Source organism: Peromyscus maniculatus, chromosome 7 (assembly GCF_049852395.1).
Source record: "Peromyscus maniculatus bairdii isolate BWxNUB_F1_BW_parent chromosome 7, HU_Pman_BW_mat_3.1, whole genome shotgun sequence".
Taxonomy (NCBI): Eukaryota; Metazoa; Chordata; class Mammalia; order Rodentia; family Cricetidae; genus Peromyscus; species Peromyscus maniculatus.
Genome location: NC_134858.1, coordinates 38,719,703 through 38,739,925, shown reverse-complemented (window position 1 = coordinate 38,739,925; position 20,223 = coordinate 38,719,703). Strand labels below are relative to the sequence as shown.

Sequence of the window (20,223 nt, the reverse complement as noted above, 5' to 3'; positions counted from 1 at the left end):
TATTTTCATTTGTGAGTTGGTTTTTTTTTTTTTTTTGATATATACTTTATGTCCATTTTTAAAATGTCCTCAGCACCTTGGATGAAAACATAAAGGCATACATGTCACCCCTGCAGGTGACATGGAGCCAACAAAGTAGCTGAGTTTCTGATGAAATAATCAAGACTCAGGAACGTTAGCACTGAGATTTGGCTCAGTTAGCAACATGCTTGCCCTGCAGGCACCATGACCCAAGTTCAGTCCCCAGAACCCTTGGAGAAATGAAAGGGGAGGGAGCCTGAGCTTCTGCTCCTGGCAGTGGGGAGCCAGAGACAGGAGGATCACTGGGGCATGCTCGTGGACCAGCCAGCTTAGGTCAGTTGGTGACCTCTAGGCCTGTGAAAGCTCCTATCTCAAAGGAGGTAGATGGCATTCGTGAGGATGATATTTAAGTTTGTCCTCTGACCTCTGTACTCACACCCATACATCTGCATCCATGTACATCTGCACCCATGTAACAAGGAAGGTAAATTAGCATTTGTTTTATGGTGAGTTTTAATGTGTCATTAAACAGTGTCACTGTTCCCAAGTCCTACACTTACGTTCCTTCGGTCTCCAAATCTCCTTGCGATTTTGGTATTGTCTCCCTTTTAGTAAAAGGAAGATCAAGCTTCCAGGAGGATACCAGACCCCTCACTCCTCACCCCTCACCCCACCCCTAGTCAGTAACACTGCAACAGTTAGTTCCTCAGATAGAAAGCTGAAGCCTTGCTGCCCTGTCGCATGGAAGGTTCCTCTCAGAGGAGATTACACCAAGCTCAACCCAGAGAGATTAAATACTGGTTAGTGTAAAAGCCTACATCTATGTTGAGAGAATGAAGAAGGTACCCCTCCCCCACCCCCACCCTCATACTGACATGGTTAGCCGGACAGGTTCACCTCACACTCACCAAAACCACAGTGGGGTCATCTTAGCCAAGAGCGAGCCACTACATCAGGTGAATGTTAAAAATAATTAACAGGAAAGAAAAGACACAGAACCTCCCACCTGGGTGATTGATGGGAACTCGCTAATTGGCATCCTTTCAATCACTGTTTTGAACCTGGTTCAAATCCAGCTCACTCACAGGGCTGTTGTTTAGCTAAGGGTCTTAAAATCAAGATGTGCTATTACCCACATCCCTTTGGTCCATTTTTGTGATTATCAAACAGAAAATGTGTTTCTAGCACCCCACGTTCTGTGCTCAGTACCCATGAGTCACATGTTTTGTTAATCGGTTTAAATGTTGATGACAGTCTTACCAGTTTTAAAACATTATGTTTTCTTGTTTCCAAAGTGTTAAGACGTGTTTCACAGAGCGGCCTCAGATGCCCAGCTGCCCTACAAGTTGCTTCTGTTGTTGCTTCGAGTTATTACCAACTCGGAGATTTCTGTGTCGGGAATCTTGTGTTTTTCAAGCCAATCCCCTTCAGAACAGCTTGACGCCTTCCTGTGTTAAGGGGTGTCACCCACCCTGCCATTCAGTACCCCCTCCATACACATAACACTTGGGATGTCCCTCTCTGTCTCCTACACTCCCAGAGTGACGGATGTTTGCAGTTCCTCTTGGTGGAGAATACATCGTGCAGGCAATCCTCTGCACTCATGTTGCATGTCTCCATCATAGACAGCAGCGCCTCTCTCATGGGATGCCCATGCGTAGAAGCATGGCGTCCATCTTTGGCTTGCAAGACGATGGCAGCAGTGGTTCTCGACCCCCTTTTTAATATACCTTCACATGCCGCACAGTCCTTGCTCTTCCACTTCCCAAGACAAATCAATTTCTGTGCAGAATATAATAGATACCCGTAATACCATGCTCTCCCTGGAGAAGGGGGATTTAGTTGTAAAAATCTTCCTAAGGGTTGCAGGAGAGATGGCTTCCTGCCTGGGTAAGGCACTTGCCATGCAAGTGGGAGTGAGGACGAGAATTTGGATCCGCTGCACCCACATGAAAGCTGGGCAGATGTGGACGCCTCATCTGTAATTTCAGTATTTGCAAGGTAGAGACAGGGATCTGGAAGTAAGCTGGCTAGCCGGACTCAACCGATCAGTGAACTGAGAGACTGGCCTTAATGAAGAAAGTGGAGAATGATCAAAGAAGACACCCAAGGCCAACCTCGGGCCTCCACGCACAAGCACAAACTCATGCAAACGTGCATACACACCAAGCCACACACACGATTTCTTCATAAACAGTTTTGGCCATTCCCGTTTCCTTGTGTGTCTATGGATTCTGTGCCCGTGTATTTTACTAGCCGTGGCTGGAAGTACTCGAAACTGTGCTTGAGCTGAACATGTCAAGACTCTTTGCTTTCATTATTTCCTAAGCAAAACAGTGTCCTGCTTATTTACATAGAGATTATGCCCAGTCGGGGAACGTAAGTCATCTAGAAATAATGTAAAGTATGTGGGCAGAGGTGCAGAGGTCATGTTTATTTACCTTCACTATGTTATTTCACCGTTTCGTGTGAGAGAGCTTGGTATCCCCAGGGAAACTGGAACCTGGCACAGTGATACTGGAACTAGCCGCTTCCTATTCCCTGTCAGCTCATTTTCTTCAAGTACCCAACAAACCTGCTCCTGTATCCTAGACACCCTTGCAAAGAGGCCTCAGATCTTCCCCGTGAAAAGCCAGTGCTGGAACATGGTTGTTGTAACACTCCTCAACCCCGCCTGCTACTTCCTTCCTTCCTGGCCAATCCTGTGTGTTTTCCCATCTGGAAACATTTCCGGTGTTCTTTATGCCTTCTCTTTGAGCATCTTGACTGCTCCTGAGAACACCACCCATTTTCCTCCCGGGTCTCACACTCTGCTGTCAGTCCAAGTGATGCTCTAGGTGGAAGACTGGATTGTAGCAGTGCTCATTCTAAAGCAGAGACGCTTGGTCCTGTCTGCATCCCGGGAGTCACGTAGAGACGGAAAACGGCGCACACCCCACTGCAGGGCATTTGGAGAAGTCCCAAGAATCTTATTTTTAAGAGAGGGTCATCAGTCAACTGTGGGGAAACAAAATTGTGAATTTGCTATTTTTAGATTGTTCCGCTAGCTAATCTCTTTTGGTGACGTTTTTCAGCGTTGAAATCCTAGCACGGATTAAATCAAACAATTTACTGAAAGTATTTTAGATTAAGGTTGGATTTTTTTTTTTTTAACGCTGAATTCTGTATGCCTGAATGACATTGTGCAGTTACGGAGTGGAAAATGATGTTTTTGTGTACAGGGCGAGGCTCAAGAGCGGGCAGAGGCTTCTCTCTTGGGCCCCATTGGAGAACTTACAGTCTGAGCTCATAAAAACAAGAAAGAGAACCTCCCAAGCAGGAGCTGAGCAGATACCAAGTTTAGAGCACATGCTAGTCTTCTCTGGCCACTGTGATGTGTGGCCCCACGTGTGATGGCTTGAAACAATACATATTCTGAGTCAGAGCTGACTTGGGTGTCACTAGGCTAAAACCTAGGTGTGGTGAGACTGCTGGGGTAGTCTGATTCTTCGCTTTCTCCGGCATCTGGGGGGCCTGTCCTCCAGAAGGTCAGAGCTCCTCCCCCACCTCCAAAGCCAGCAACTTGGCATCTATCTGTCCTTCTGCCTCTGGCCGTCTCTGACAGCAACAGGGAAGGTCTCTGCTCTGAAGGATCCATGGAGTTAGCTGGGGCTTACTTGGTTAGTGTAGGTTGAACTTTCTCCATCATGGTCCTTAACTCAGTTCCATCTTCTAGGTCTCCTGTTGCTATGTAAGGCAACATAGCAGCAGCTTCCATGGGTTAGGATGTGGGAGTCTTTGTCTTAGAGGTTCACAGTTGCCTTCAGAGCCTACTCAGAGGCATGATGTCTCTGACATAGCCCTTTCTTATTCAGGATTGGGTAGGTAGACGTGAGTTTGTATAAGGCAGACCCAACCCCAGACTACCCTGAGACAGGAGAGTTGGGTTCTGTAGCTACCCTCTTCTCTCTTTAGGGTCATTTCCAATGACATTGTCACTCTTCCCTTTTTGACCCTCCTCTAAGATGGAGATCATGTACTTTAGGCTAATAACCTTCTTTGAATTGAGTCACATAACTCTTAGCTCACCCCTTCCTTCCCCTGGCAAAATACTTGGAAGACTCATGCAATTAAAAATGCCATGTGAGCATGCATGCCTCTTCACATTATTGCCATCCATCCAATTATTTTTATTATCCAACGCAGGAAACATAGCTTCTTCCTAGATTGCAAACCAATCAATACTAGGAACAGAACTGTCATCGGTGCAGGGAAATAGCTACAATGTATCAGTGTTGGCCAAGGCCAGGCCTCTTTGCAGGTACTTGAACTCATTAGATCCTCACATATGGGTAGCAGTGAGAATGTTACCCAGCCTTCTAGAGTGGTGTTGAACTTTGGGAGGTGCTTGAGATCACACTGAATAAGGGTTTCAGGCCGTATGTAGGCTGGGAATGGAGTAGATTTGATATAGTACTTGCCTACCTGCTTGCTATCTTAGTTATGGTTTCTACTGCTGTGATAAATACCATGACCAAAGCAGCTTGGGTGGGGAAAAAATGTATTTCAACATACAGTTCTGTATCACAGTATGTCCTCAAAGGAAGTCAGGGCAGGAACTCAAGCAGGGAGGAGCCTGGTAGCAGGAAGGAACCTGGAGGCAGGAACTGAAGCGGAAGCCATGGAGGAGTGCTGCTTCTTGGCTTGCTCAGCCTGCTTTCTCACAGTGCCCAGGACCACAAGCCCAGGAATGGCACTGCTTATGGTGAGCTGGGTCCTCCTACCTCCGTCATCAATCGAGAAAATGTATCATAAACTTTCCCATGGGCTGATCTGATGATGGCATTTTCTCGACTGAGGTTCCGTCTTCCCAAATGATTCTAGCTTTTGTAAAGTTGGCATAAAATTAGCCAGCTCACGTTGCATGCACGAAGCCCTGGGTTTGATCTCTGGCATTGCATAAACTGGGACATAGTTATACATACCTGTAATCCTAGCATGTATGGAGACAGGAGGATCAGAAGTCCAGAGTCATCCTCTGGTATATACCCAGTTGGAAGCAAGAAGTAGTTTTTGAGATTCTGTCTCAAACATAAGCATAACAAAACCTTCATTGAGTCTTTTTGACCCCAAAGCTTCCAGTCTTCCTGAAGGGAGATTGTCATTAATGTTAAGTACAATGCTACCACGTGGCTAGCATCATTCTACTTCCCCTTCCAAAGAATTTTGGAGCAGAAATCAATAGTTTAAAGAAGCCAGCCTACTTTTCTTACACGTGGTGAACCGGGGGCCCAGCCACACCATGCAGCATTTCCTTTTCCCTCTGGGTTCAAGGAGGCCCTTTCTATTTCAGCCACCCACAGCACCTTGACCTGTATGAGCCGGGAGTTCAAGTGTGAGGATGGAGAGGCCTGCATTGTACTCTCCGAACGCTGTGATGGCTTCCTGGACTGCTCAGACGAGAGCGACGAGAAGGCCTGCAGTGGTGAGTGACAGCCCCACTCTCCAGTTACTGTGGGGGCTTCTAGCTAGGACCTTTGGAACTTTGTCTCCGCTGGAAAATGTGCTCAACCTGGGAGTGCCAAGTGAGGGGAGGTGTGGTCCAGTTTTGATGGACCCGCACAGCCAGCTCTTCCCCAGGAGTGAAAGGCCTCCTCGGGGTGTGTTCCCCATGATCTCTACCCTTGCTGATGTACACACCCTTGCTCTCACAGAGCCTCACGCGGCAGGTGGGGTTAGCTCATGCACTGTCTAGAGTGCATGCCGTCCTTCAACCTGCAGCATCTTCTACTGAGGATCAAGTTTAAACTGATCAGGCGCGGGCGGGGGAGGCAAAATGCATAAGTCAATATGATAGGAAATTTGGAAAGGTAGTACGGGGGCTGTAGTCACATTTTCTGGGAGATCTTTCCGTATCATGATTGTGTCCTCTTAACAATTTAGACCGTAGTGGTTCTGCCTCAAAGGAGTCCTTTGAAATTCAAGGATCTGTAAGGCAGAACTTTGATTTCTCTCTCTGTATCTCTGTAGATGAGTTAACGGTATACAAAGTACAGAATCTTCAGTGGACAGCCGACTTCTCTGGGGATGTGACTTTGACCTGGATGCGACCCAAGAAAATGCCCTCTGCTTCTTGTGTATACAATGTCTACTACAGGTGGGTCCCAATTCAGCCACGGTCGCGGTCGACATGGGATGGATGCCCTGTGAGTTCTCCTGTCCTGTGCACGGAGAGCTTCTGCATCTCTGTCACCCCCACCCCCACCTCCTCTCTGTGACACTGTCTTCCTTGCTTTGGTCAGGGTGGTTGGAGAGAGCATATGGAAGACCCTGGAGACTCACAGCAATAAAACAAGCACTGTCCTGAAAGTCTTGAAGCCAGATACCACGTACCACGTCAAAGTCCAGGTCCACTGCCTCAGCAAGGTGCATAACACCAATGACTTTGTGACCCTGAGGACTCCAGAGGGGTGTAAGTATGGTAGCTGATTTGTTCATGTGTATGTACGTGTGATCCTGGAGGCTGAGCCCAGGGCCCTGCGCATGCCTGAAGGCACCCTACCACTGAGCTACACCCTGAGTCCTTTTTAATTTTATTTTGAGAAACTCAACTAATTTGTAGCTGGCCTCAAACTTGCTCTGAAGCCCAAGCAGGCCTAGAATTTGCCATCTTCCTGTCTCTCTTTCCCAGGTAGCTAGGATGACAGATGTGCACTGTCACACCAGTTTATAACGTATTTTTAAGTGTTGTGTATTTGGTGGGTGTGTGGGTATGCACACCCATGTGTGTACACACTTTATATGCTTATGTGGAGACCAGATGCCAATGCTGGATCTCTCTGTCATGTTCTCCATCTTAGTTTTTGAGATAGGCTCTCTCACTGAACGTGGACCTCACTGTTTGGGCTGCCTGGCTGAAGACACTTGCCACCACGGCCAGCTTTACATGGATGCTGGGCATCTGAACTCGGGTCTTCATGCCTGTGCAGGAAACATTTTACCCAGTGAACTGTTTCCTAAGGATGATGTGCACTGAGGATGTGCTTATCCACACTTTACATGTATGAGGTGGAGCGTGCCTGATCCATACATGTGTGGACATGCTGGTCTGAGGTGCTGAAGTTAATCTTCCTTACCATAGTCCAGAATGTTCTTCTTCTTTTTTTAATGTCTTGTCTAGTTTCTGCTTCTGTTTTCCTTTTCTGAGTACTTCCTGATACCCAATGCTTAGGATGTCCTTATCACTTTAATATGAGGCATGTCAGCGTTTTGTTGCTAAGTTTTAAAGAATTCACCAAATGGCTAAGTTTTTAAAAACTTAAATTCTAAGAGGGTTTCCCACCTGTTCCTCCCTTCAGAGCGGATGGCACAGGTCTGCTCTTTCTCCTCATTTTCCCCACTGCCAGAGCATTTTGAACATACAGTCACCGAACTCATGAAGGAGTCTGCTTTAAGTGATCACATTCAGCTGGATGTAAGATTTCTGCGATGGGAAATTCGTCTCCTTCCTTAGTAGTCACACCCTTGGTCCCCTGCTTTGTGGTTTGAGGGTTAGGACACACACGCACACGATGATTCAGCCTGCCTAAGCAATCCATCTTGCAGCCTGGGAAAGCCACAGATTTACAATATATGAGACATTCTGGGAAAAGAGGAGTGTCCAATCAATGCGAAGGCCGAGCTGCCAGCGTTTTTAACAGAAGGGCTCCAGTGTCCTCCAGCATCCTTTCTTGTCCTTGCTTTAAGCTCGGGAAATTGTCCTGAGTTGGCTACTGCGCAGACGGATTTTAACTGTCTGGTTGGTTCCTTTAAATTTTTAAAATATGCTTTTAATTTTTACCTATCATAAAGATTGTACACATGTGTGGGGTACAGTCTGACAGTCTACCACACATGTACAATGTATAATGATTAGATCATGGTTACTAGGCTATCTGATCACTCCACTTGCTTTATATTTCTTTGTATAAGGGGTGTGCAACCTCCTCTCTGCAATCTATTTAAGATGTTCACCTAATCTTTGCCAACTCTTGTCCTGTGCTCTTGAACGTCAGGCCTTCTTCCATGTCCACCCCTGCCCCTCTTCTCTCCAGCCCTCCCCCAGCCCTCCACTCTTGCAGGCTTGGGAATCACTGGTCTCTGCACACCTGTGAGATCATTCTGCCATTTCTTCATGTACATGAAAACATTCAGTATTCATCTCTTGCAACTAGACTTATTTCCCTCAATAGAATGACCTCCAGGTTCATCCATGTTGCCACAAATGGCGGGATATCATTCTTTATGGTTGAGTAATATTACACTGTATGTATGTACCACATTTTCTTTTTTTGTTTGATCCTCTGATGGGTGTCTGTGTTGATCTCACACCATGGCTGCTGTGAAACATGGAATGTAGGAATACGGATTTCCTTGGCTATGTGTACCCAGTAGCACTAATGCCAGAGTTTTAGAAACCACAATGCTGTAGTGGGTGATGGTCTCAGCAGTGGTAAGGTCTGCCATCTCTGCTTTGGTTGACTTCTTGTCCTTCAGATGCTTAGCTGCCGTTACTGGACTGAAGGATATCTCACCTCCCTGTGTTTGCACACCCCACCCCCACCCCCGCCCCCTCCATGAGTAGTGACGGTTTTTTCATAAACTTTTTGGCCATTTGTGCATCAACTCTGGAAATCATTTCTGTGGCGCTCTTGGTGCGTTTAAAGCCAGGCTGTTGTTATTGCTATTGTTCTGCAGGTCTCTCTTCACCCTGTTGCCTGTTCTTCTCTGTAAGGAAACCTCTAAGTGTGCTGCGGTCTCGTTACACAACTTTTGGTTTTGTTGTCTGTGTTGTTGGGGCCACATATAAAGCCAGCCTCTTCCCAGATAAGTGTCCTGAAGCATTTCCCCCAGGTTTTTACATTTTTTTAAAAAAAAAAATTTGAGTACTTTCCTAGTTTGGGGTGGTTTACATTTTAAGGCTTTGATCTGTTATGAGTTGATTTTTATACACAGTGAACCAATAGGCTGCAGTTTTCTTCTTCTGTAGACGAGTCTCCAGGTTTCCCAGCACCATTTGGTGAAGAGGGTCCCCTCTCTCCCGTGTGTGTTCTGGTTGCCTCCGTCCACAGTCTGTGGGCTGCAAACCTGTGGACACGTTTCTGACTTCCTGGTTCTGCTCCGTTGCTTCAGGTCTCTTTGGCTTCTCTGTCTGTGTGGTGTATTTTGAGGTGAGACAGTGTGCTGTCTCCAGCCTTGCACTGTTTTCTCAGGATTGCTTTGACTTTTGGCGTGTAGATGTGTGTATGTATGTGTGGGAGGAGGTGTCTTAGGGTTCTGTGCAGTTCAAAAAAAGTATTCTTCCAAGTCCGTACATGTAAACAATGTATCTTGATTTTATCCACTCCTCACCCCTCCCAGTCTCCAACTCCCCCCACCCAGTGACCATCACGCATTACGTTTTTTCTTTCTTTTTTTTAAGTTGAAAATAGATTTTTTTCATACAACATATTCTGATTTTGATTTCCTCTCCCCTAACTCCTCCCAGTTCCTCCCGACTTCTCCACCCACCCAAATAACCTCTCTCTTTCATTATAGTACAAACAGGCATCTAAAATAATAATAATAATGATGATAATAATAATAATAAAAGCTAAAATAACAAACCAGAATAGAACAAATGAACAACAACAACAAAAAAAGCCAAAGAAAAAGCATAAGAAACACATATAGATACAGAGACACACACATTCACACACACAGAAATCCCATAAAACACAAAAATGGAGACCATAATGCTTACGTAAAAAACCTCTAGGGTACAAAGAACAAAGCCCCAAGAAAGCATTAGGAGACAAAGAACCTCCCCAAATGGCATGGAGTTCATTTTGTGTTGCCATCTATACTGGGCCTGGGGCCTGGCCTTACGAGTGGTTTGTATGGTCTGTTAGAGAAAGCTAATTTTTTATTTGTGAGAGCTTATCAGTCAGAGATGGCTGATGGGTTAGGAATGGGGGCTTGTGTCCACTTCTCCTCCCAGTGCTGGGACCCCACCTGATGCAGACCTGTGCAGGCCCTGTGCACGCCGCACGGTCTCTGTGAGTACGTTCATATGTGTGTCAGCCCTGCTGTGTTTAGAAGGCCTCGTCTCCTTGATGTCCATAACCTCCTCTGGCTCTTGCAATCTTTCTGCTTCCTCTTCTGCACCTTACTTCTAATTAAGAGTGACTTTTTTCTATTCCTGTGGAGAATGTTATTGCTATTCTGGTAGGGATTGCATTGGATATGTGGATTGCTTTGGGTAACAAAACTATATGGATAATAATTTCTTCCTATCCAGTTTCTGGTCTTTTCTTCAACCTCTCTCACCTGTGTTTCAAATGTTTTCATTGTAGAAATCATATACCTCCTTGATTAAATTAATCCTAGCATATTTGGGAACAATTTTAAGCAAGGTTTCTTTTAAACTACTTAGTTGCTGGGAGATAGGTTTGTTTTATTTATCTGTTGATTCTTATACAATTTAATTTGACTAAATTCATATATCAGTCCCAACTGCTTCTTGGTAGAGTCTTTCTTTTTTGTATGCATATGATCAAATGATTTAAATGCAGGGAGAACTTGACTTTTGACTTGTTTTCCAGTGCCGGATGCCCCTCGGAACCTCCAGCTGTCACTCAACAATGAAGAGGAAGGTGTGATCATTGGGCATTGGGCTCCTCCCATGCATACCCATGGCCTCATTCGTGAGTACATTGTAAGTACTGTCCAGACACTGTGTGTGTGTGTGTGTGTGTGTGTGTGTGTGTGTGTGTGTGTGTGTGTGAGAGAGAGAGAGAGAGAGAGAGAGAGAAAGCTAGAGTTTTCTGGGTCCCTTTTGTCACCAGGAGGTGATCTGGTGTTGTGGAAAATGACCCATCCAATAGGACACTGCACATCTGTCCAATTTTTCCCCTGTCGCTGTGGTAAAATATTCCAACAAAGGCAACTTAAGGGACCAAGCTTTACTCACAGTTCAAGTGTGTAGTCCACAATGGCAGGGATTTCAAGGTCGTAAGAGCTGACATGGCTGCTCCCATTGCATCCACAGTCAGGAAGCAGCAATGGGTGCCTGTGTTCAGCACTTCCTCCGTTTATACAGCACCCAGCCCAGGAGAATGCTGTTCCGTCTGTGCCTTAGTTAACCTAATCCAGATACTCACGCATGGGGATGCCCACAGCCTCATCTCCCAGGGGATTCTAGGTCCTCTCAAGTTGACAGTTAATGCTAGCCATCCCAGTGCCCTATCTTTCCCTGTGTGCGTCTTTGCAAGGTATTAGAGGGGCCCGAGCTCTGGTTCCCCTCTACTCAGGCTGAGCTTCCTCCTGTAGGTGGAATGCAGCAGGAGCGGCTCCAAGATGTGGGCCTCCCAGAGAGCCGCCAGCAACTCTACAGAAATAAAGAACTTACTGCCCAACGCCCTCTATACCATCAGAGTGAGTGTCGACACCCTCGTCAGCCACTGGCCAGTCTTAGAACACAGAGAGATGGCTCCCGCTTGTCACCTCCATGTTTACGTTTAAGAAAGGAGTGTTGGTGTTCCTCGAAACACCCAGTGCCTGGTCTTAAAGAGGGAAGTTCAGCTTCCCCCTCACATGGCCATAACTTGCCGTGATGCAGCTCTAACTTCTGCTTCTGGGGTCTGTCTTTTCATGCACACCTCTTTTCTGCTTAACATTACCTGCAGGATGCTACCAGTGCTAAGGGCATTTATAAACCGATTCCATGAGGTTCTTATGAAATTGAGTATTAATATGTTTAGCAGAAAAAAAATAGATTTTGTACAAAGGATGTTTATTAAAGCCGTTCAGACACATCTCCTGGAGACTCCCTTGCACTGATAATTTCTCTAGGACTCCTTTTATATATGTGTCTCTGTATATGGATATAGAGCTTAGAGATCACACACACATGCACACACTCACACCTGCTCTTTAGAAGAATCTGGGTAACAATAGATCAATAGAAATTTTATATTCTTAGGACTATTATAATCCTTCTTGCCTCTTGGTTCTCTTATTTCATTTGCTGGGGCCTCTGAATGTCCTGGGTCACTCTCTATATATATTCTGCCCTCACTGCTGAAGCCTTAGCCGTTTAGCTCATTCAGAATTCTTACTATATGGTGCATTACTTTTATTTCCTATTAACTCACACTCTGATTTGAAAAGGTGGCTGCAGTGACTAGTCGCGGGATAGGAAACTGGAGCGATTCTAAATCCATCACCACCATAAAAGGAAAAGGTAAATGATTCAGTGCTTGCGGATTTAGAGAAGATAGAAGCCCTTTGGAAATGACCTTCACTGAGCTGGAAAGGAGAGGCATAGGTTAGAAAGCTTTTCCGAGCCTCCTCTTCCCCAGCACAGGCACCCTTTGGTGTTACAAAGATGTGAAGTCTTTATGGGCGGCCACTGAGTATATTCTTCCTCCAAGCATTGGTTTCCGAAGGTCATTATGCCAGTCCCTTTGTGCGCTCGTGCGCAGACATCTGTGCCCCTCTCCCTTGGTTACATTGACAAGCTATGTCAGAGTTAGGGAGTGGCACATGGCACCACAGCTGACCCTTGGAGCTTGTCATTCACTGCTCTACACACATGAGCTTATCCACTTGGTCCCTCAGAATAGCTGCAAGACAAGGGAGAGGAGAGTGGTATGTTACTTGCCCTAGAACACACATACATGGCAAAGCTGGGACTAGAACCTCACATACTTGACTCCAGAGCCTCCGCTCCTAGCCATCCTGCTGCACATCTCCCCTGGCCTGAGATCCCTGTACTGGGCTGCTCTGCCTCTCAGGAGGATGCTCCGTATCCTGCATGTGTGTCTCTTGAGGCTGAGAACTTTTGCCATTTGCTTTCACTCCATCCTTGGTATCCAGTGGGAACGAAACGCTCAGATGGAGGGTGGGTGGGTAAATTGAAGCATCTTCATGAAGGGTCCTGACCCCCACTGAGCATTGGATGGAAGTCCATCTTTCTGAGTGGTCTCCTCAGCACAGCTCTGACTCCGGAGACTTTCACCCCACGGCCTGACAGATATTAAAACCAATTGATTGCTGTGGCGTGGGATGCGATTGGGTGACTCTGCTTTCTTTCATCTGAGTCTGGGAGGAGCTCTCCGCGATGAAGATTCGCTTCAGTTACTCTAACTTCTGTGGGATTGTGGCGGTCAGGGTAGAAGGCAGCCAGAGTTAATGCTGCCCGCCAGTCAGTGGGCAGATGCCAGCAGGTAGTGAGGAGGTTGTGAATTCACTCTCCTTGAGACCCTATTGTCTTACCATTTCTCTCTACAAAAATGTGGGCCAAAGTGTACAAGCCATCCAAATCCAAAAAGGAGGGACTTTGGAAATCCCCAATCCAGTAGGCGCAAGTCAAACCTGCATTTGAAAATGACCTTGAGTCTAGTTCCCTTCATTCTCTTCCTTGTGATTTTGCCGAGTCTCAGCTCCTCTCCCGTGTTTTGGTCAGGCTGTGCGCAGAAGGTAGCTCTGTGACCTAGGGTCTTAGTGACTTTGGAGGAAAGATAAAGGACAAAGGCAGTCATGATGCCCCCCAGGTTCATTCACGATGAAGGCAGCAGGTTAATGTTGGCCCCTGTGAGAAGGCCACCCTGTGTGTGTGGAGTGCTTCTTGTGTGCCACACACTGTGCTTTTGGTTTTATGTGAATCCTGTGAGTGAAGAAGTACTGCTGTCCTCATTTTGTACCTGAGGGAACTGGGCTCTGGAGAGTCATGAACTGCCCATGGTCACCATGATTATAGTCCATGCTGGCTTTCCCTCAGCACTGTCTGGCTCTGAGCTGGCTGCCCGAAGCTTCCCAGAGCCTTCCTCCTGGTCCTTGTTTTATTTTTATTTTTTTTTCCAAGCCTGGTTTTAAAACACGCTTGATCATCTGATGGGGCGGGCCTCCCTAGATTTCAACACGTCTTTTACCCGAACTCCCTTGCTTTGCCTTTAGAAGGGCTGTGTCCTGAGAGTTAAATACCCAGTTGTCACGTGTCTTCTGATCATGTTGGATTCTGGGGCTCCTTTAGAAGACACTAGGCTGAGCACTGTCACCTTTCTTGTGGGCAGGCGTTCCAGCTGCTGGGCTGCTGCTCCTCAGGAGGTCACGGGGGCTTTCCTCTTGTGGCCATGCTCTCCTGTGCCCCCAGCTGTCAGCTTGAGCTCCCATGTGTGGAGCATGCTAATTGCTCAGGAAGCAAGACTTTACTGAAGAGGGCAAGGAAGGGGACGGCAGCTGTGCACTTGGCACTGTTACCTTTCCCAGTTCTAGGCTGCAGGAATGGTGTTCCAGTTAGTGTGTGTCAGGGAACAAGAACTCGAACCCAGGTTTGCCAAATTCCAGAGGCCCCCTTCCTTCCCAGCCTACAGCACACACATTTACAACTTACAGTTTCTCCTTCACAAGTCCCATCCTTCAATAGGACGTGGGGGAGCCTGGAGCTTTGTTCCTCGTAAAGACATCACTGACAGGGGTCCTGACCCTTCATGAGCCAGGCCGAAGCTGGCCTATGTGGGGACATTGGCACAGTGAAACTTTTCTGTTCAGCCTAATTGCCAGGTCAGCCGACCAGCTTGCCAAGATTGTGTCTTCAGCAAGCAAGGGTGGAGTCGGGGAAATGGTGGTAGAGGGATGGCTGGATAAAGACAGCCAAGTGTTCTTTATTCTCTGGCTGCAAGGCCACTTTGTCTGTTGAGATGACAGCTGTGAGGTCCCGCCTTCCTCACTCTCCATGGTTTCTCTTCGACCCCCTTTTCTTTTCAGTGATCCAAGCCCCGCATATCCACATTGACAGCTACGATGAAAATTCTCTGAGCTTTACCCTGACCATGGACGGCGACATCAAGGTAATATGGAGTTCTCAGACTGGCAGCTGGGTGGGGCTTTCCTTTGTGTGGGAACTCACGTGTCTTAGTGCAGGGAGATTAGGAGACGTGAAGGACCTGATCTAGTGGAGCTGAAATACCAGACCCGTGTTGTTTCCTTTCCCCCATGAAGAACAACTTGAGTCTCCACATGTAATTACTCTGCCTCGGCCTGGTGCCTTTCTTCTTTAACCATATAATTAAACTATTCACGGCTCCCAGTGTGCAGAAAGACTTGATGTGAACAGACTATGTGTGCCCTATCATTTTCAGCTTTATTGGATTTCCTGGTACTCGGTGCTAATGTTGAAGTTCCCATTGTGGTAGAGCAGGTTTCTTGGGAGAATCAGAGGCCTTGGAAACCCATCTGTCATGTATTTCTTACGTCTCCCCCGTCACCCCTCCTCTGCCACCACTGGTCCCTCTGAGCACCCGTCTGCATAGCCTGCTTATCCGTCCCTGTGATCTTTCCAATTGAAATCCACTTCCATCATTTTGTTTCCCATCTGCTGGTTTCTTATCCCATCCCTCTCCATCCATGATGTTGTGGCAGGGTGGTCTTCAGAGTCCTTGTGCCATTCACCTAAGTACATTTACTATCGTGTTCTTAGCTTCAAAGAGAAGTGTGGAACTTTGTCGGCAGTGTTGGTCATGAAGACATTTTTTTTCTTGTTGTCCCACATGTGATGGTTTTTAGTTAGGAACGTTCTCTAATGGAGAACTCTCGGAGATGGTAGTCTTTCCTGATTCTGTGGGCCTTTGTATTGACCTCTTGACCTTGACTAAGAGGTGAACCTGAGCTGAGGTGTACCCCCTAACTGGCATTTACTATAAACAACTGAATGTATTTAACAGTAGCACAAACAGAAGCTGATGAAAACTCAGAAGGAACACCTGTCCACCGAAAGAGATGAGGAGGCTGTGTCTGGTGTGCCAGGGCGTCCCCTGACTATCAGCTGATCATGTCACACGCTTCCTGGTTCTTGGCAGGTCAATGGCTATGTCGTGAACCTTTTCTGGTCATTTGATGCCCACAAGCAAGAAAAGAAAACCTTGAACTTCCCAGGAAGCTCTCTGTCTCACAAAGGTAACGCCTTGGAACTGCGCTGGTCTGTGAGCAAGGAGGAGTAACCCAGATCAGTGCTTTCCTGGGACCAGGGCTTTGGGGGGTGGGGTGGGGCGGGGGCGCTGGGGGACTGGGAACGGGTGGGGTCCTCTCTGGAGGACATGTGCATGGACAGTCTTTGTCCATTGAGGATGCTGCCTGCATCCTCCTACCTCAGGCAGAGAGAGTCTTGACTTGCTGGCTCCTCGAACCTCCTTCTACACCTGGTGGCCCTCAATGGAAGCTGGGGCAAGAGAGGAGGAGGCGGCGGTAAGGAGTCAGTGTAACTCCTGTAGATGATTCTACACTGTGTAAAAACCTGCCCAGACTCCCATTACCTGCGTTCTTTCTGGTTTTACTCTCCCTCAGCTGGTAAGAGGTAGGGCAAAGCCGGGTGTGTATTGGCGTTCAGTAAAGACTTGTTAACGGCACAGACGAGCAAGCGGATGAGAAGAGGAGGTAGTCCAGTCCTCACTTAGGTCTGTGCAAACTGTGAGAGCCATTAAAATTCTTTTCTCTGAAGTCGGTCTTCCAGGAAGATGTTAATGTATTTCTAAGAGAAAACCTTCAATATCAAGAGCTGCTTGTGAGTGCTGTGAGAGGCTTGGGAGCTTCCTCCTTTCCTCTCCTTCCGGCCTGTGTGAAAAGGACAGTCCATCAGAGTTTTAGTCCCTCCTTGTTAGTCTCGTGAGACAGAAACCACAGACATGCTCTTGTCATCCCGGCCATCATCCTCTTCTATTATTATTTCCTTTTGTCAGTGCTGGAGATTGAACCCAGGGCCTTGTGCATGCTAGGCAGACTCTCTGCAACTGAACTAGATCATAGCCCTTGGTTTTTCATATACCATATAGCCCAGGTTGGCCTGGCACTCACTTTGTAGCTCAGGCTGACCTCATGCTGGCAGCCCTCCCGTCTTAAACCAGCGGAGTGCTTGGCTTGCAGCTATGAGTTTAACTGGGGTTGGTTATGTACTGGGGCAATTTACCAGTGACCGCACCACTGAAGAAAATGACTCCCAGCCCCCAGCACCATTACCTGCCAGCGTTTCCTGTAGTAGACACAGAAATGGGTGTCCTCGTTCCCAGATTTTGAGACCCTCTCTGATTTCCTGCAGTGGTTGGACTGATGGGTGTGAGCCTCAGGCCTCCTGTCACACAAGGCCAAACAAATGCAGGAGTGCTTTGCCAATTGTACACCCACACAGTCAGCTTTAGAAGTTACCTAGTCTCTAAGAGTCACATGTGATAAACAGCAGTAAAATATTAAATGAGATTGCAAACTGTTGAAAGGTAGGGTGTGCAAACCCAAGCAAATTCTTGGCTGTCACACACACACACACACACACACACACACACACACACACACGCCACATATGCACATCCCTGACATTCCCCTTCCTTCTTTTCACAGTTAGCAATCTGACAGCTCACACGTCCTATGAGATTTCCACCTGGGCCAAGACAGACTTGGGGGACAGTCCTCTGGCATTTGAGCACGTCTTGACCAGAGGCGTCCGTCCACCTGCTCCTAGTCTCAAAGCCAAAGCCGTCAACCAGACTGCCGTGGAATGCACGTGGACTGGCCCCAAGAATGTGGTAAGTGGACAAGAATAACCACCCCAAGTTTGTCTGAACCCTTCCTACGTTGAAGCCCCTGGACAGCCACGGGGCTTTCTTCCGCGTCTCTGCTCTTGCTTTTCGTCTCTCCCCAAACACAAGGCACCTGCCAGCTCAGGGTTACCTTCTGAAGGGACCCGGGGTCCCAGCCAGCCCTGCATCCCTGACCTGGCTCTGCTGGCCTCGGAGATAGCTCCTTGATGTTTGTCATTGGGTAGACAGACCACGCATGCGGGGTGCTGTATTCATGCACTAAGGAACTCATCCTGGGTGGTGAGCTTGATTGAATTCTTTAATATAATACGGTTCTGCTCTTCCACATGCCCCACAATGTGATGCTGAGCAAGAGGCAGGGACAAAAGCCCAAGCCTTAGCACTCCCTTTCACCTTGAAGGAGAGTATACATACCCACAAGGAGACATTCATTCTCTGTTAATAGGCTCAACTTGGCGCAGGCCCACTTGTCCCGCTGAGCAGTCCTCCATAGTGAGGTGTGGTCTGCAGAACAAGGGCACGTCACACAATGCTAGAGCCTCTCTTTGCATGCCAGTTTGTAAAAGCCCCCTTGCTTGTGCCTCGCCCTGGCTCGTGCGTTCACTGGTCACACAGCCAGCTTTCGTATGTGATGAGTCCAATGAGGCCCACTGGGGGTGGCCGTCACCTGCTCCTGTCTCTTCGCTGAGTACTCTGGCAGCACTCACGGTGGGCTTCTTCACCATCTCTGAGGGGCTCCTCTTGTCTCCTGACTCCCATGGGCTCTGGGAGCCCTTTCCCACCACTAGCTACCCTACCCCGTGTACCATGGGTTCTGTTATAATGAGACAATCCTACTGAGCACCAAGCCCCTACTGGGACCATGGCCTCCCATTTAAGCCTCGTGTCTCCCTTGTTCCTTCCTTGCTATCCATATGCACTTGCTTTCCAACCTTGGATCCCCTCAACTTCTCTCTTCCCGCCTCCCAGTTAACGGGCCCCAGGAGGCCGCCTTTCCTCTTTCACTGTCCAAGCTCCTCCTTTTCCAGACCTTCTTCTGAGCAGAGTTACAGGAAGTGGCATTGTTGCTGGGACGCTGACATCCCCAGGCAGCCCCCTCTCTATGCCCAGGGTACCTGCAGATGTTACCTTCAGGGACCGGGCCTCCTGCACATATACCCAGGGGAAGAAGTACTTTAATCCTACTTTATCTTCTTCAGTGTGTTCCTTCCCATTTGAACTCACTTGGCTGTCATTCCTTGTTTAGTCCAGCTCCCGGGTTTGAGATCCCCTCAGCTTCCTACATGGACCCCTAGAGTGTGCTTTAAACATGCCCTTGGTCAAGTCAAGTGTAGGGCCTCTATTGTAGCAACACACTTTTCACCCTGGAGAGGACACAGGCCTTGTCATCTCCAGCCAATGGTGTGCATCTGTAAGGTCATCTGGGCAGACAGCCTGCTGGAGCTGCAGTCATGGTCTGAATGCTAGGCTGCAGGAGGGCAAGAATTTAGGCTGTCCTGCCTTTAAAAGAGCCTGCTGGACCCTCCCACTGGGCACTTCTGCTTACATCTCATTGGCTGACACCTGCTTATGTCTCATTGGCTGACACCTGATTACATCACACTGGCTGACACCTGCTTACATCTCACTGGCTGACACCTGCTTACATTTCATTGGCTGACACCTGCTTACGTCTCATTGGCTGACACCAGACTGCATCTCACTGACTGACACCTGCGTACATCTTATTGGCTGATACCTGATTGCATCTCACTGACTAACACCTGCTTACATCTTATTGGCTGATACCTGATTACATCTCATTGGCTGACACCTTGTTTCTGGTTCTTTCAGCTTCCACAGTGGTAGGGAACGCAGACTTCTTCCCACCAGGGTTGCACTAAAGGAAAACCGGGAGGGTTGGGAACCTGGCTGCGCCTGTCCGCCTGTGTCCACTCCACAGGCTGCTGAGACTCCCACACTCACTCGACAACTCCCACCACAGCTTCTGACCCCTCAGTGTAGCCGCCCAGCTCCCCTGTCACTGCTGTTGGGTTGTAGAATGTCACCCCTCTTTGGTAAGCCCTCCTTGCTCTGACCCTTCCTGCAGACTCGGAATGGCAGCCAGCGTTTCTCATTTGCTCTCATGACCAAATTGGTGCTTTTTTCCTTCCCTGGAGCTGCTCATGCTCACCTTTGCAGGTGCACACACACACACACATGCCCGTTCCCAAGTGCGACCGACATAGTAAAGGTTAAAGGAAGATTTCTCTGGGCGCTTTAGAACTACTTCCAAAGTCTCAAGTCGGCAATTTCAACTTGAGGGCATTGACCCATAAGCTGATCACCTTTTCCCTTCTCTGCCTTTACCAGGTTTATGGCATTTTCTATGCCACGTCCTTCCTTGACCTCTACCGAAACCCTAGGAGCGTAACCACTTCGCTCCACAATCAGACAGTCATTGTCAGCAAGGATGAGCAGTATTTGTTTCTGGTAAGCTTTCTGCACCAGGGAGACAGGGGTTCCTGTCTTTAAAGGAGATTTCTTAAGCGTTGGGTCTCCTGAGCACAGCCCTAGTAGAATGGGGACCTGGGGACCTAGAGTCATCTTCTTTGTAAGTTTCCACAGTCAGTTTCCC

General features: G+C 47.8%; 1 protein-coding gene across 1 annotated transcript in view; it reads left to right on the top strand.

The window, feature by feature from the left end:
- Sorl1 (sortilin related receptor 1) overlaps positions 1–20,223 on the top strand; it is a 171,488-nt gene that overhangs the window by 136,714 nt on the left and 14,551 nt on the right. The window contains exons 33-42 of the mRNA XM_006981235.4: positions 5,354–5,485; positions 6,031–6,157; positions 6,303–6,472; positions 10,623–10,735; positions 11,350–11,454; positions 12,190–12,262; positions 14,788–14,870; positions 15,879–15,975; positions 17,407–17,591; positions 19,959–20,078. Of these exons, the coding sequence (XP_006981297.3) occupies positions 5,354–5,485; positions 6,031–6,157; positions 6,303–6,472; positions 10,623–10,735; positions 11,350–11,454; positions 12,190–12,262; positions 14,788–14,870; positions 15,879–15,975; positions 17,407–17,591; positions 19,959–20,078 (1,205 nt within the window). The remainder of the gene's footprint in view (positions 1–5,353; positions 5,486–6,030; positions 6,158–6,302; positions 6,473–10,622; positions 10,736–11,349; positions 11,455–12,189; positions 12,263–14,787; positions 14,871–15,878; positions 15,976–17,406; positions 17,592–19,958; positions 20,079–20,223) is intronic.